The sequence below is a fragment of the Chlorocebus sabaeus genome, chromosome 1, assembly GCF_047675955.1.
Source record: "Chlorocebus sabaeus isolate Y175 chromosome 1, mChlSab1.0.hap1, whole genome shotgun sequence".
In the NCBI taxonomy this organism is placed as follows: domain Eukaryota; kingdom Metazoa; phylum Chordata; class Mammalia; order Primates; family Cercopithecidae; genus Chlorocebus; species Chlorocebus sabaeus.
In genome coordinates, this window is record NC_132904.1 from 31286414 (window position 1) to 31302446 (window position 16033).

Here is a 16033-nt window from a genome sequence, read left to right on the forward strand (position 1 = left end):
CTATATCATGATAGAGACTTGGGTTACACGGGTGTATACATTTGCCAAAGCTCATCATATGATTTACTTGAGACCGAAAAAGTGTTGACAAGTTAAAAGGAGAAGTCTCTTCTCTGTGGTAGGTTTGGCCCGTAGTTTAAATTAATATATTGGCAATCTTGTTTATACATCAAACTCTTGTAAGCCTGGTTAGCATGAGTTGGTCCTCCTGATCCTGCTGAACCTGGGGGCCACTAGGCAAAACTGAGGCCCAGACCCTGGAATATGAACACCCCACCAGTAAGTGTCACATGGTGAGACCTGCCTGAGGAGCCAGCCAGTCTTCCTCTCTGATTTCAACCAAGCCCTGACATCAAGTGGTTCCTCATTAGCCAAGATCTACCACTCATCTGGCTGCCTTTAGGCTCAGAATACTATTAGTACAGAAGAGCTTTTTCTCCACAGTTTTTATCAATCGGTGATTAATCACATTATTAACTTCTGAAAACAGCTCATTAGATAACATGTTTCTGTTGACATTAAACACTTAATTGCTCCTGCTTTTAGCAATTCAGTATTTACACATGAGTATTCTGCCATTAACATTTTTTAAAGCTTATAGCTTCTGTGAAAAATATCAGTATGCCTCTTTTTAGTTAGGTTATTCTATCCTGATGGAGAAAAATGTACAGTGCATCAGTGTATACCCGAAATAAATACATACTATTTTTTTTTTATTAGCAAGACTGTTCAGTTTTTACCCAGTTTTATTGTTTTAGTGGAGGTGCTTCTTCTTGGTGCAGTATGTAAAATTCCCTCACCTTCATTTACATAAACTGAACAGATTTTATCTTAGATGCATCAGTAAATTAATTTAACAGTCAAAACAAGAGTAAAGTTAGGTCAACTGAAGTCATCCAAACTCAATGTCGTGTTCATTGGCATAATTACCTAAAAGTACAAAGTCACATCTAAAGGTGAAAAGGAATGAATGGTTATTTAAATTGCAAGAATTTCAGTAAAAGACTGATAGGAAAACCCATTTCCTGAGTGCCTACTGTGTGTTAGGCGCTGTGATAGGTCCTTTGCCTGCGTGCTTTTCTTATCCCCAATATGCTGATGAGGAAACTGAGACCTGGAGAGGTCAGAGGTTTCTATGAAAAGTCACTTCTCTGAAATAAACAGTTAAAGTCGGTTCCGAGTTAACACACGTGAATAAAAGTGTGTGCTTATGTGCATGTGTACACACACGTACACGTGTGTACACACACACACACACACATAATTTGTCAGAAGGAATGAAGTCAAAGAGTCCAAATAATCTAACACAAAATAAATTATTCTCATGTACAGCAAATGTTGAAAGGAGAAGGAATCCATTCAAGTGTTTCCAGTTTGTTTTTGTGGCCATCACCTATGCCTCAAATATTAGAGCTCATAACTGGGGTGACTGGATGCAAGGGAGAGTCCTCCCGGGGCCCAGAGGCTGGCTAGTGCTCAGTCCACATTGTTCTCCCACCAAACCCTCCCGTGGCTTCTCTTCCCACTGGGGGCCCAGCCCATAAGGCCCTAGTGACCATGGCCACTCTTCTGTGCCTCTGACCTCACGGCTACGACTCTGCTCCCTCAATGACCTCGGTGCTGGGTGTCAGACTGTCTTCTCTCTGCCTGGAACGTGGCCCCCAGATAACCTCAGGGACCCTTGCCTCCCTCTCTTTCTTCAGGTGGTCACTCAGGGGTTACTTCCTCACTGATTCTCTTCTTGACCCCCAATGATTTAAAATTGCAACCACTATCTTATCAACATGTCCTAGCCCTTCCCTGCCCAACTTTTCTCCACAGCACTAATCAGCACCAAACATGTTAATTATTTATTTAGTTTCCTTGATCTGCCCACCCTAGAACATAAGCTCCACGAGGGCAGGGTTTTTGTCCACTTCATTCACTGCTGTATCTCCAGTGCCCAGCACATAATAGGTGCTCAATAAATATCTGTTAAAGAAGTGAATAAGCATGAGTCCTCTTCACCAGAGGGTCAGTCTATTTCTTTAAGTGGCTTTTTTTTTTTCTTTCTTTTTTTTTTTTTTTGAGACAGAATCTCACTCTGTCCCCCAGGTTGGAGTAATGGCATGATCTCAGCTCACTGCAACCTCCGCTTCCCAGGTTCAAGCCATTCTTGTGCCTCAGCCTCCCAAGTAGCTGGGATTACAGGCACCCACCACAACGCCCAGCTAAGTTTTTTTATTTTTAGTAGAGACAGGGTTTCTCCATGTTATCCAGGCTGGTCTCAAACTCCTGACCTCGGGTGATCCACCCACCTCAGCCTCCCAAAGAGATGGGATTATAGGTGTGAGCCACTGTGCCCAGCCAAGTGGCATTTTTTGAGATAAATATCTGGTGGTCATGTAAAGCAAACCACTTCCTGCTCTGGTATGCTTCTCCTTGGGGCGAATTTTCTCTATCCCGTCAGCTGGATAACAACTCTGAAGTGCCTCTCACTTCAGACCCTGCAAATAGACCAGATGCAAACCTCCAGCTGCTTCCATGAAGTCAAATGCTGCCTCGTCACCCACAAGTGATGGGGTGAGTCACATGGGCACAGCATGCTCCCGTCTTGGCCCTAGAATTAGTGATTTAGAAGGCTCTAGAACACACAGAATGCAGACACTCTCCCTTGAGAGAGACAAAGTATTCAACATTGTGACTCTCTATTCAAAGCCCTGACCTCAGATGAACATTGTAGGCTGATTTTGAAACTACTGGGAGAAAACGGGATTTTAAAGATCTCTGCTCTCTTCTCCTTCATTGGCCTTATCTTCATCCTCATCTGCTCCTGGGGTGGACATACTTCCCAGAGGACGTCCTCTTGCTTTCTTCTTCCATCCACTAGCTACGTTCCTTCACCAGGCACTCACATTTTCCCCAGGATTTTAATTCTAATCTCTATCTACAGAATTCTCAAAATCTGTAATGTTACCTTGAATCTCTCTCCAGAGGTCTAGGCTTGAATTCCCAACACCTTTCTTAACCTTCATAGGATATCCTATCAGCACCCTTGATATCCCATCAGTGCCCCCAGTTCTGGGGCACCTGTTGAGCACATAGTAAGTGGCAGCTGAATCTCCCTTATCCATGAGGTTGGAGGACTACAGGAGAGAAATGAAGAAGAAAGGAGATTGAGAACCCATATAATACAGAGAAGAGGGTGCAACTAATGAAGATGGAAAGGGGACTGGAGAGGAGAGGCATTGTTAGAAGGCAGAAGGTAATTTATTGTTTGAGCTGTGTGGAGATTAAGGGGATAATGACATATCATGGGGGTGCCAGTGGGATATTGTCGGGTGTTGCTGGGATACCGACGGAGAGATTCAGCTGCCACTTACTATGTGCTTAACAGGGGCCCCAGGACTGCACCAAGCCCTTTACAGGCAATAATGATCTCTTTTAATCTCCTGTGCAGCCCTGTTAGGGAGGTGTTTTTTATGTTACCACTTTACAGGTGGGGAAAATGAAGGTCAGAGAGGCTAATTAACTTGACTCCAAGCTCCATAACTAGAAAGTGGAAGAGCAGGGGCTGGGCCTGGGTTACCTTATTTCAAAGGCTCTTCTCTCAAGTGCTATGGTGTCCTAACCACATGCCTCTCTCAGCACCTAGCAGAGGCACTGGTGAAGGGCGGTTCCTTTGCCTTCACAAGAATTGAACCAGGAAGGAACTGGAGCTAGATCTTCCAAGATGAATGAGATGCAGCACCTGCTTTTAAAGAGCTCATGAGGGAGAGAGACAGGAAACAACTGTCATGGCCCAATGTGAGGAGGGCAATGGGGGCTCCTGGAACCAAGGGAGACGGAGGGCTGTGCCTCGGGGGCCAAGGAAGGCTTCAAGGGAGAGGGAACATGCAGGATGAAAACCCCTGCATGGCTTTAGATATGAAGGAGAGACGCAGGCCACATGGCTGGAAAAGCAGCCTGAGACCAGGCTGTGCAGTCCTGAATGCTTGCTGGGCGCACCTGCTGTGAAGACAGGAGTTTGGATTTTATTCTGTGAATGACAGGAGCCAGCAAGTATTTTTTTTAAACTGGAGTCAATGTAAGATCAGAATTCATGTTTTATTACAATGACTCTAATTATAATGCGGAAGGCACATTAACGGGAGTCATTTTGGAAGCTACTGCCATGGTCCAAGTGGGAGAGAATGATGGGATGGAGAAAAGGAAATGGATTTGTGAGTGACTGTGGAAGACAACTGAGAGGACCAAGTGAATTTGAAGGAGACAAAGGAGTGAGGCTGGAAGGGTCAGAGGGTGGCAGCCTTGGAGCCTGGCCAAACAGAGTTTGAATCTTGGCTCTCTTGAGTGATAGCTGAGCCTCCGGGCCATTCCTCACCTCCCAGACTCTCACTCCCAAAAGGCTCCATGACTCTAACCTGATAGGACCTCTCTCTCCTGTCCTGGCCCCTGACCCCATCCACTGCCACCAGCAAAGTCCCTTAGCCTCACCCGGTCCTCCTGACACTTCATGCACCTCTGCTCACCATGAAGCAGCTCTCCTTCTCACGCCTGTCCCAAGTACCTCAATGCCTGGGGTAGCCTTGAGGAGTGAAGGAAGAGAGTCTTGGCTAAAAAAGTCATTTTGAGAATAAGACTGCAGAGAGTGACCATCATAGAACTGTTACGGAACTGACAGGTCAAAGCAGCAGATGGCCAGAACAGAAGAAGTGTTGGAGAGGAAGAGATACTGAGCCAGGTGCATAAATCTCCAGTGAGTGATGGGGGCCTCTTGGGGCCCTGAGGTGACTGCAGCAAAGAACGGGGAGCTTCAAAGGACCTGGGATTGAAAAAAAGAAGTGGCATGGACACAGCCATGAGGATTAAGGAGAAGTGGAGTCCTGTCTGCCCATCTTCAGGCACTTTTTGGGCAGTCTGCTCTGCCATTCTCAGTGTGTATTACCACACCTCAGCTCAGATCCACCCCACACACCTCGATCTCAGCTGCCTACTTCATTTCACTATGCCCAAGAGAGCACAATCGGAGACAGCGTTCATAAGCTTCCATCACCATGTGTCCCCTGTACTCCACTTTCCCCTCATTAGAAAGGACCAGCTGTCCCTGCAGACCCCTCCACCTGTGCATCAGATCCCATTGCCTCATTCATTGACAGATTTTGCACCTACTATTCCTGCCTCTCTCTTCTGCATCGTCAGCTTCTCCCTCTCCATGACAGCATCCCCTCAATATTCAAACACACACCAATTCAAGCTTTCTAGCTTTTGTTTGGGTTCTCAATGCCTGGGATGCCATAGAGTCCCTCCAGCAACTGCCCCAGAAAATTTCCTTCCCTTTGCTGTCACTGCTTCCCCACACCTTGTTTTTCTCAGCCCATCTGGTTGCAAAACCACTCCTGCTAAAGTCACAACCTCCAACCTCTAATCTCTACCCTATCACTCCCTGCCTCTTGGGAATATACATCAACACAGCTCTCTCCCTCCCCTGAGATCTGCTGTCCTTGCTTGCTTTCTGAACCCCATGCTCTCCTCCCATCTGCCTGGCTGCTCCTGGTCAGTGTCCTCTGCTCGCTGTCACTTTTCCCACATGTGGATTCCCCAGGGCTCAGTTTCTCCCTTTTCTCTCTAGCTAAACCCACTTGGTTATTCTCACCTATTCCCTTAGCTCTAAATGTCACCTATACGTTGATGACTCCTGAGTTTGTCTTCTGAGATCCACGTGGATGTCTAGTAGACATCTCACACCTAACATGCCTACAATCAAAATCCCAGCTCCATCTCCCCTGTTCCCATTCCAACCCCACTTATCCTCTTTGACCTGCACCTTCTGCATCTCAAAAAATGGCACCACAACCAATGCTCAAGCCAGCACCTACGAGTCACCCTTGATTCCTCTGAGTCCCGCTTCCTTCCCTGGCTACACACAGAATCATTATCATTCGCCATTGACTCTGTCCCCTGAAATATCCCGAATCTGTTCACTTCTCTGAGTGTCCACTTTTAGTACCTTCAGCTCTCGCCTGGGCACCTGCAGTGGTTTTCACTTCTGTCCTCTATGATTTATTCCTCACCTGGAGAGAGGGAGAAAGAGCTGAGAACAGAATGCTCTGGAGTCCACATAAAGATGATGCGGCAAAACAGATGAAGCAAGCTGTTGAGCGGGTGAGGACGGAGCCCACAGGGAGGGAAGGGGAGAGGTGCAAAAGAAGAGAATCTTGGTTAAAAATGTCATTTTGAAAAACAAGATTGCAGAGAGTGACCATTTTCATTCCTAGACAAAGTTGTGTCTGTGAGGATGTGCTGGTCGAGCAAGACCATACAAGGTGTGGACCATCACCCTGGAAGCAAAAGTAAACTGGATGAAGACAAGAGCTGAGCAGGAGAGGAAGACCAAGAGCCAGGTGTCAGGGACTTGGAGAGCACAGACATAAACTAGGAAAGCAAACCCACGGGAGATGACCTTTCCTGCCTTCACGCTCAGTATACTGCCAAATACTAACATTTCTACCACCCAATCTCTCACCTTCACACCCTTTCCCCTTCCCCCACTCTCTTTATAGCTTTTGTTTGGGTTCCCAATGCCTGGGAAGCCATAGAGCCTCCTCACCAGTCCCGCCACTTCCTGTCTGCTCCCATCCTGGACACTGCTGACCAATTAAGTTTCCTAAAAATGGGCAGTTCCAATGATATTACTCCTTAGCTCAGAAATCTTCATCAGCACCCCACAGCTGATCAGAGTGTGTACTATCTCCTTCCCTGTCATTCAAGGCCTTAGTCTCCGGATCAATACACCTTTCCAATTCCATTAACTCTTCCATGGGTGTCAGCACCCCAGGCAACCTGAACTAGTTTTCAAGCACACCTGGTACTTTTCACCTCCATTCTTTCGCTCATGCTGCCCTCTCTTTCTGGAATATGCACACCCTCTTCTCCCTCTGCTGAAATCTTCAAGTGTCATGTAGTTAAGAACACAGGTTCAAAGTCAGACAGACAGACAGATGTAGATTAATATCCCGGCCACCTAAGCACTTGTTCTGTGATGCCAAGCAGGTTATTTCATTTTTCTGAGCCTTGGTTTCCTTTCCTGTGGTTTAGATCTGAGTAAACACTGCCCCAATGAGAATAGAAAGTGAGAAAATCTAGGTGAAATAACTAGCATAGCAGCTGCCACAGGGGAGGGTATTCAAAGAGACAGCTATTATTTTTAACATCCTTCCTCTGCTCACCCTTTCCAAATGCCCCTTCGAAGCAAACCCTCCCTCTGCTGACCCTGTATCACACACTGCCTTTTGCAGCACTTTCCTGTGTTAGGTGCCATTGCACCTGCATTAAGTCTCCCTGCTCCTTAAGGGCAGGAGCCAGGTCTCACCCACTTCCACACATGCTGCAGCACTAACTGACTTCATGTAGAACTTTATAAATGTTTGTTAAATTGAATTATCTTTAATCCCCCTGGCATACAAAAATAAACTCACCTATAGTGATTTTCATAGCTGTTCACTAGATTATGCTGAGGAAGAAGGGTGGGTAGGACTTAGGGGCAAAGTAATATCATTGCCATCCTTCCAGTATCCAAATATATCCCTTATTGCTTGAAACAACACAGAAACATAGCTGATTGATTTAAGACCCTTCCAGAATACAAGTATGTTTAGCTCTGAGACCATTAACATGAGTTTGGGGAATCATTTTGATTTTCAGGAAACATTTAATGGCATTATAAAGACTGAATAAAAAGACCATCCCCTTACGGTCAGCTTGCAGAAGGACAACGTGATGCAGGGTCAAGGCCATCCTTTGGGAATCAATGGTGCTCAGGATCTTGGCAGCTGCAGTCCCCAGCAAAGGCTTCCCGTTGTACAGGGTGTAGTAAGTCAGCTCCGCTGGGTCCTTCGGGCCTGGGACACGCTGCATCTTCACCATCTTTCGGAAAAAGAGAGGCCGAGTGTTTGCAGGGCATCTTGCACGGACCCTGCAATCACCCAGGTGATCAGCAGATGTTCCTCTCCCGACTGCTGAAGCCTTCTGTGGCTAGACGCCAACCTTTGCATACCTCCCTATATATAGCCTCTCAAGAAGCCTGCTCTCGCTGGAGCAGGAGACTGGGAGGAGAAAAAAGGGTTTGAAAAATATGAACATCTGGAAAGAACAGTTTGCGGTTGGAGAAGAAAACACAGAATAGTGATGTCTCCCAGCATCCACAGAACTCTGGCCTCATTTGAAAATAGGCCTCTGCATTTAATTCAGGGCATGTTAGGTTATTCTCAAACAGGACTGTTAATTTCAAATATCTGTAATTGCCAGAGAGGGAGAAAAATGATCTTATATGTCTGCAATTCAAAAGATCTCTGATAAAAGCACTACTTGGAAACCCTATGTTCTTTTTCTAAAATAATGGTTTTGCTTTTTTTTCTTTAAAAGTTATACATATTAACTATAAGAAAATTTGAAAATATCAAGAAATAAAATAAAAACAATCTGTAATCCTTCTATCACAAGCTAATTACTGTTGCCATTATAGAGTATTTGCTTCCATTCTTTGTTCTTGCCCACACAACCCTTTTCCGTATTAGTTTACAAAATTATTTATCATGGTCTATATACAATATCTTGCAATTTTTACTTGCATCTTTAAAGGACCTTAAATATAACAAAAGCATAAACGTTTATTTTTACATGGCATTCTGATGCATACCTCATAAACTTATTTAAATGATTTTTTATTATTAAACATTTAGATTGTTACTAATTTTTTACTACTGTAATTAACAATTGATAATCACAAATACTAAAACTTAAGTTTCAATACCTACATAGTGTTCTACTGTATGCATGCCTGGTGAATCAAACTAACCCTTGACTATTGAACATTTGGTTATCAACTTTTCGCAGTTATAATTAACAAATCATAAATAGTATAGTATTTTCCAAAGTTTACATTACAGATTATGAATTTCACAGGATATTTAAAGATATTACAAAAATGTTTATAGCAACATTGTTTATAACAGTAAAAAGACTAAAAATTAAAAAGTTGTTAATAATAGGTTGGATAATGAGCTATTGTATACTCACACGATGAAATACTATAGTGTAGTGGTGAAAATGAATGAACTATGGTTATTCATATCATTATGGATGAATACAAAAGCCTGATGTTGAGTAAAAGGAACAAATCACAAAATATAAAGTTTAAAACTAAGCAGAACTACCTAATATACTATACTATTTAGAGATACAGGCATGGGTAGTAAAATCTATACAAAAAATATGGGAATGATTTAATACAAAATTCAGATTCTCTCTAAACTCAGAGAAGACATATAAAAGGCTTTTGGGATAAGGTAAGGGTAATGTTCTTACCCTTCAGGTTGTGGATTCTTTTTATTAGTGTCCTTTAAACTCTGCATCTTTCTTATACTGTTTTGTGTGTATGTTATGCATAACAATTAAAAAATAGATATTATTACAACCCAATAGAAAATGGGGGCAAAAGAGCTGATCAGACACTTCACAAAGGAAGATGTCTGAATAACCAATAAGCACATAAAAATGCTCAATGGGGAAATTCAAATTGAAACCACAAAAGACCACTCTATACCTACCAGAATGGCTAAAGTAAGAACTGACAACACCAAGTGTTGATGAGGAAGTGAAGCAACTGGAACACCTGTCTGTTTGGTGGGAGTGCAAATGGTGTAACCATTTTGAAGAAAGGTCTGGCAGTTTCCTATAGAACTAATGCACACCAACCCTATGAACCAGCAATTGCAGCCTATATACCTAAGATGAGTGAAAGCCATGTGGTCACCAAAGGACTTGTGGAAGAATGTTCACAGCAGCCTTGTTTAATAGCTACCAACTGGAAAAGCCCAGGTGTACATCAACAGAAGAACAGACAAACTGTAGTATATTCATACAAGAGAATATTATTCAGCAAAAAAAATTTGAATAAACTACTGAATAACATAACAACATGGATGAATGTCAAAACACTACACTGTGTCAAAAAAGATTTATACAAGAGTATGTACTGTAGGATTCCATTTATATGAAATGCTAGAATGTCAAAATCAATCTATGATTTAGAAGTATGTGAAAATGTATGTTAAGAAAACCTTATGGAAGTGTTTGGAAATGATATATGTAATCAAATATAAAATAGTAACAGTATAATGTCAATTGTAAAATCTAGATAGTGATATGTATGTTGACTATAATTTTATCAACTGTTCTACAAGTTTGAAACTGTTGGCCAGGCACAGTGGCTCGTGTCTGTAATCCCAGCACTTTCGGAGGCCAAGGTGGGTGGATCACTTGAGGTCAGGAGTTCAAGACCACCCTGACTAACACAGCAAAACCCCATCTCTACTAAAAATACAAAAATTAGCTGGGCACGGTGGCACACATCTGTACTCCCAGCTACTCAGGAGGCTGTGGTAGGAGAATCACTTGAACCTGGGAGGTGGAGGTTGCAGTGAGCCAAGCTCACACCACTGCACTCCAGCCTGGGTGACAGAGCAAGACTTTATCTCAAAAAAAAAAAAAAAAAAGGAGGTTCATAATAAAATGTTGGGAACATATAGGTATTACTTAAAAACAAGGGCTTTTTGACATTTAAACTTGGAAACCAGTATGTTGAAGAAAATTAAGGAGATGTCTTTATGTCAGGTCTTTTTAGAGCTTTGGTATGCAAATAGGCTTTGGGACTCTTCAAGAAGGGGCTTTAAAATGCAGCCTTGCCCAAACCGATTTGGCCAGAGAGCCCCTTTTCCCAAGAACACTTGATAAGATCATGATATAGTACAAATTATATGTCCCTTCCAAATCTCATGTTGAATTGTGTATTCCCAATGTTGGAGGTGGGTCCTGGTGGGAGGTATTTGGGTCATGGAGGCAGCTCCCTCATGGCTTGGTGCTGTCCTCACAGTAGTGAATGAGTTCTTGTGAGATCCGGCTGTTTAATGTGTGTGGCACCTCCCCCTACCCTCTTTCTTGCTTCTGCTCCTGCCATGTGAGACCTGCTCCCTTTCATCTTCTGCCATGCTCGAAGCTTCCTTAGGCCTTTCCAGAAGCAGATGCTAACACTATGCTTCCTGTACGGCCTGCAGAACCACAAGCCAGTTAAACCTCTTTTCCTATAAAGTACCCAGTCTCAGATATTTCTTTATAGCAATGCAAGAATGGCCTAATCACTTTCTAGACACTCTCTGGAAAACACTAGCCTCACTCTTTTGTCTTAGTGTTCACCTGTGTGTCCTAGTCCTCAAGATTAATTTCTTTTCTTTTCTTTTCTTTTCTTTTCTGAGACAGAGTCTCGCTCTGTCACCAGGCTGGAGTGCAGTGACACGATCTCGGCTCACTGCAACCTCCACTTCCCGGGTTAAGGTGATTCTCCTGCCTCAGCCTCCTGAGTAGCTGGGAGTACAGGCGCGCACCACCATGCCCAGCTAATTTTTGTATTTTTGGTAGAGACAGAGTTTCACCATGTTGGCCAGAATGGTCTCCACTTCTTGACCTCGTGATCCACCTGCCTTAGCCTCCCAAAGTGCTGGGATTACAGGCGTGAGCCACTGTGCCTGGCTGAGATGAATTTCTAGGAGTCAGTTTGTGATCATCTAAAAGTTTCTTGTCTAAATTCCTCATTTTCCCTCCAGAAAAGTCATACCCAATTGCTGTGTTTGAAAGTGCTCTTTTTGCTGCGCATTCATCAATACCGGATCGTAGCATTTTACTAATCTCTGGTAGGTGAAAATGGCATCTTGTAGTAGGTTAAAACTTGCCTTACTTCGGTTACAAATTAAGTCGAATATTTAAAAAATTTTAGTGGTCATACGTTTCCTCTTAGGCCTCAGTTTTCCAAATATGTCAACTAGAGAAATATCTTTAGATTCTAGACAGTTAAATCTCCATATTCACGAGGGTGGCTTATCTTTTAAAATGATCTAAACCCAGAAGAAAGGCTTCAGAGTAGAAGCATATTGTGAGCCACATAGAGTGAATTTTTGGGGGGAAACTGGGGCATGTTATTCCTTTCCCTAGTGGAAAAGGAGGTGGGGAAAGTGTTAGTAGAATCTGGTAGAAGTTGAGTGACCATTCAAATATCTAATAGCTTCTCTCAATTTCAACTTAATAGCAAATTCTTCCTGTCAAGACTTCTTTAAGGGTATGTTACAAGATGCTCTACACCCTCTGTAAATTAGGGATTTGCAGAAATAAACCCCCACCTGCTTCCCTCAGACTTTCCAGGCAGCTAAAGGGGCCAAGTGCACTGAACTCTTAGAAGAAATGAGAGAGGGCTGGATGTGGTGGCTCACACCTGTAACCCCAGCACTTTGGGAGGCCGAGGCAGGTGGATCATGAGGTCAGGAGTTTGAGACCAGCCTGACCAGCATGGTGAAATCCCATCTCTACTAAAAATACAAAAATTAGCTGGGCATGGTGGCGCACACCTGTAATCCCAGCTATTCAGGAGGCTGAGGCAGGAGAATTGCTTGAACCCGGGAGGCAGAGGTTGCAGTGTGCCAATATTGTGCCACTGCACTCCAGCCTGGACAACAGAGCGAAACACTCTGTCTCAAAAAAAAAAAAAAAAAAAGAGAGAGAGAGAGAAAGAACATCTCTCTGGGCCCTTTGGCATGCAAAATGTGTTAGATTTCTTAGGTTTACAAATAACACCAGGGTTGTAGGGTGGCCCCTTCTCCCACTTTGGCTGATGCAAATCCCAGTTCCATTATCTGAGCACCAGTGACTTTCTTCCTGTCATTTGGAAGAGTGGAAATGATACAGCTCACATGGAACCTACAGAGGAGAAATCACAAACCTGACATGCGAGTTTAACCATCACTTTACCTAGTGATAAGGTCATCCCAGACCACAAAGACTTTTAGAACCAAAGCAACATCCAATAGGACAAAGGGGCAAATTCACCAACTGCGAATGGAGGGACCTGGAGTCTCCATCAGGGGCATGACGATGACTCATTCAGGGAAGTGTGTTTATTAAGATGGGTTGTTTATACGTTCAAGATTGCCTGGGGACAGGATTTGCACACAGACTATGCTAATGGCTGCAATTTCCTTTAAAATACTTACTCATAGATAGTATGATACTACACATGTGTGCTCTGGTTCAGTTATACCCGAGATGTGGTCAATCATCAATCAGGGGTTCGCATGCCAGGGGTAGTCTGCTTGATTCCAGTTAGGAAGTCCCCATTCCGGAGGCAGCTACCAGGAGTGCTTCTCTAATTTGACATCATGCTAACAGGGCTTTGTTAATTAGCGCAACAAATTAGTTAACAAAAAGTTAGACGTGAGTTCTCAGTGGTGACAGTACAATTCAAGATAGGTAGACCTGGCTAGAATACACCAGAGAGGTTCCCATTCTTGCAGGAACTGGCTAAAGTATCCAGAGAGGTTTAGAATCTCTACTCCTGGGGATGGCTACTGCCTTGATTGGGTGCCCTCAGAAGCAGACCCTGAGAAGAGCTGAGTGCTTCTAGTTCATCTGAGAGGTGCAACGAACTGGCAGGAGGGTGAGGAGGTAATACAGGAATGGGAAGGAGCCTACAAGGGGTGCGTTATTAAGCCAGTTACTGCAGTCAATGACTAAAGCTTAATTCTGTGGGAAAGCTTTGAAAATGATCTAAAACATACATTTCAGAATTCTCCCAGCCAAGAAGTGAGAGAACCAGGTTATTTATAACTCTGGTAATTCCCAGGCACTTCCGACCAGCATGGCATGGGCAAAGCAGGTTTTGACATCTCAAAAGTAGCCCTCTGAAAAAGATTCAGAGGCTGGCTGTTGGAACTCCAACTGGAATGCACAGAAATGGTAAGGGGATATGGGCTGGATACAGCTAGTGTCGCTACACTCCTCCAGCCTAAATCTCTACCTCGTCAGGTGTCCACTATAAGCTTGGAGGGTTCTGTTTGTTGAAACTGACTACACACAGGTAACAGTATCCTGTCTCTGGAATAATGGTGCATCTGCCATTCAGAGGAATGGAGATGAAAGGGTCTAAAAGGACAAAGAGCTGGGACTTCATTGAGCTTACTGAACAAGCTGATGATGAGTCTGTCCTTGCTTACCAAGAATTTTTTTGTTTCAAAAATATCTGCCAGAGTACAGATTTTGTACTGAGATTTCCTTGTGGTTATAACCTAGTTAGTGACAATGTTGGAAGAGCAGCAGACTCTCACCCTCCTTCATGTTTTTGATGGTTATGACCATCAATTCCCAAAACCTAACAGCAGCATTGATAAAACGGCTGTCAGTTTGCAGCATGGATGCTCCTCTGTGCACACTGACTTATTTAGTCTCAGGAAGCACACTCCCCCCTCTCCACCCCCAGTTATTAGAAAACCCCAGTGGCTCTGTATACACCTACCTGCACAGTGTAGCTTCCCAGGGTGGTGGCCCGTTTAAACCGCCGGCCTTGTTGCTGGGACATCATGAATAACTGGGCCAGGCGCTGCTCCATGACCCGGGCAAAGCTCTGGTTGTGCAGGCCCACCAGTGAATTGTCCACACCCTGTAGCACTGTGGATGCAGAAGGCAGAGGAGAGGCTCAGCGGGCAGGTTTTCTGCTGATTCAGTAAGCACAAGCACCACTGACCCTGCACAGGCCACCAAGGGCCACTGTGTCCTACCTCATGTTAGGGCCTGGCCATCCTTACCTCATTTCACCTTCGCGACAGCCCCATGACAATCATTATCCACACGTTATAGATGCTGAAAAGATTAAGTGACTTGTCTGAGGTCACACAGCTAGCAACCAGCAGAGTCAGGGTCCAAACCCAAGCCAGACTATGTAACTCCAGAGCCTCGGCTCTTTGCTCTGTGAGCTGTGACATTGCTAATGTTGCTGTATTTAACTCAAACTTCACCTAAGATGATTATCTGTGTTGCTAAAAGTCCACATGGGAACACAGCACAGCTGTAGGTATGGTTAATGGGTATTTTTACTGGTTTCCACTCAAGGTCTGGCTCAGAGCTATTCCTGTTTTCTTCTGCCTTGTCAACAGCTTTGCTGAGGAATCTGAGCTCCGTCCTGCAACTCAATCCCTTATATCTGGGCAGACTACCCTGTGCAGTGTCCTCATCTCTGCCTCCTCTGTGGAGTCCTTTGAATGCCCACCCTAAAGCTACCCAGACCCCTCAGATGCTCTCTCATTCAAGAAGAGGATGGCTGAATGGAAAGAGTGGGCCATCTCTTATGGCACTTGTCAATTTAGGGACCTCAGGCGAGCCACTAGCCCTGAGTCCAAGTCCTTCTCTGTAAAAAGGCAGTAAGAAAGTGTACATTGAAGGGGTGGCCTGCCCCTCCACACCTGTGGGCCTTTCTCGTCCCACTCTTGTCAGGTGGGATGAGAGACTGAGAAAAGAAAGAGATACAGAGACAAAGTATAGAGAAAGAAAAGTGGGCCCAGGGGACCGGTGCTCAGCTACCCAGGACACGCTCCAGCACTGGTCTCTGAGTTCCCTCAGTATTTATTGATCATTTTCTCTACCATCTTGGAGAGGGGATGTGGCAGGACAATAGGGTAATAGTGGGGAGAGGGTCAGCAGGAAAACATGTAAACAAAGGTCTCTGTGTCATACACAAGGTTAAGAAAAGGTGCTGTGCTTTGATGTGCACGTACATAAACATCTCGGCGCATTAAAGAGCAGTATTGCCGCCAGCATGTGTCACCTCCAGCCTTAAGGCGGTTTTCTCCTATCTCAGTAAATAGAACATACAATCGGGTTTTACACCGAGACATTCCATTGCCCAGAGACTAGCAGGAGACAGATGCCTTCCTCTTATCACAACTGCAAAGAGGCCTTCCTCTTTTATTAATCCTCCTCAGCACAGACCCTTTACGGGTGTCGGGCTGGGGATGGTCAGGTCCCAGGAGGCCATATCTCAGGCTATCACATGGGGAGAAACCTTGGACAATACCTGGTTTTCCTAGGCAGAGGTCCCTGTGGCCTCCCACAGTGTATTGTGTCCCTGGGTACTTGAGATTAGAGAATGGTGATGACTTTTAACAAGCATACTGCCTTC

At 44.3% G+C, this 16033-nt stretch overlaps 1 protein-coding gene across 3 annotated transcripts in view; it reads right to left on the reverse strand.

Moving 5' to 3' along the window:
* Positions 1 to 16033, reverse strand: part of KIAA1549L (KIAA1549 like) — a 289089-nt gene that overhangs the window by 80990 nt on the left and 192066 nt on the right. For all 3 annotated transcript variants that reach the window (XM_073017450.1, XM_008002531.3, XM_073017434.1), the window contains exons 9-10: positions 14375 to 14526; positions 7734 to 7905 (exon numbers count right to left, since the gene is read on the reverse strand). In XM_073017450.1, coding sequence (XP_072873551.1) covers positions 7734 to 7905; positions 14375 to 14526 — 324 coding nt within the window. The remainder of the gene's footprint in view (positions 1 to 7733; positions 7906 to 14374; positions 14527 to 16033) is intronic.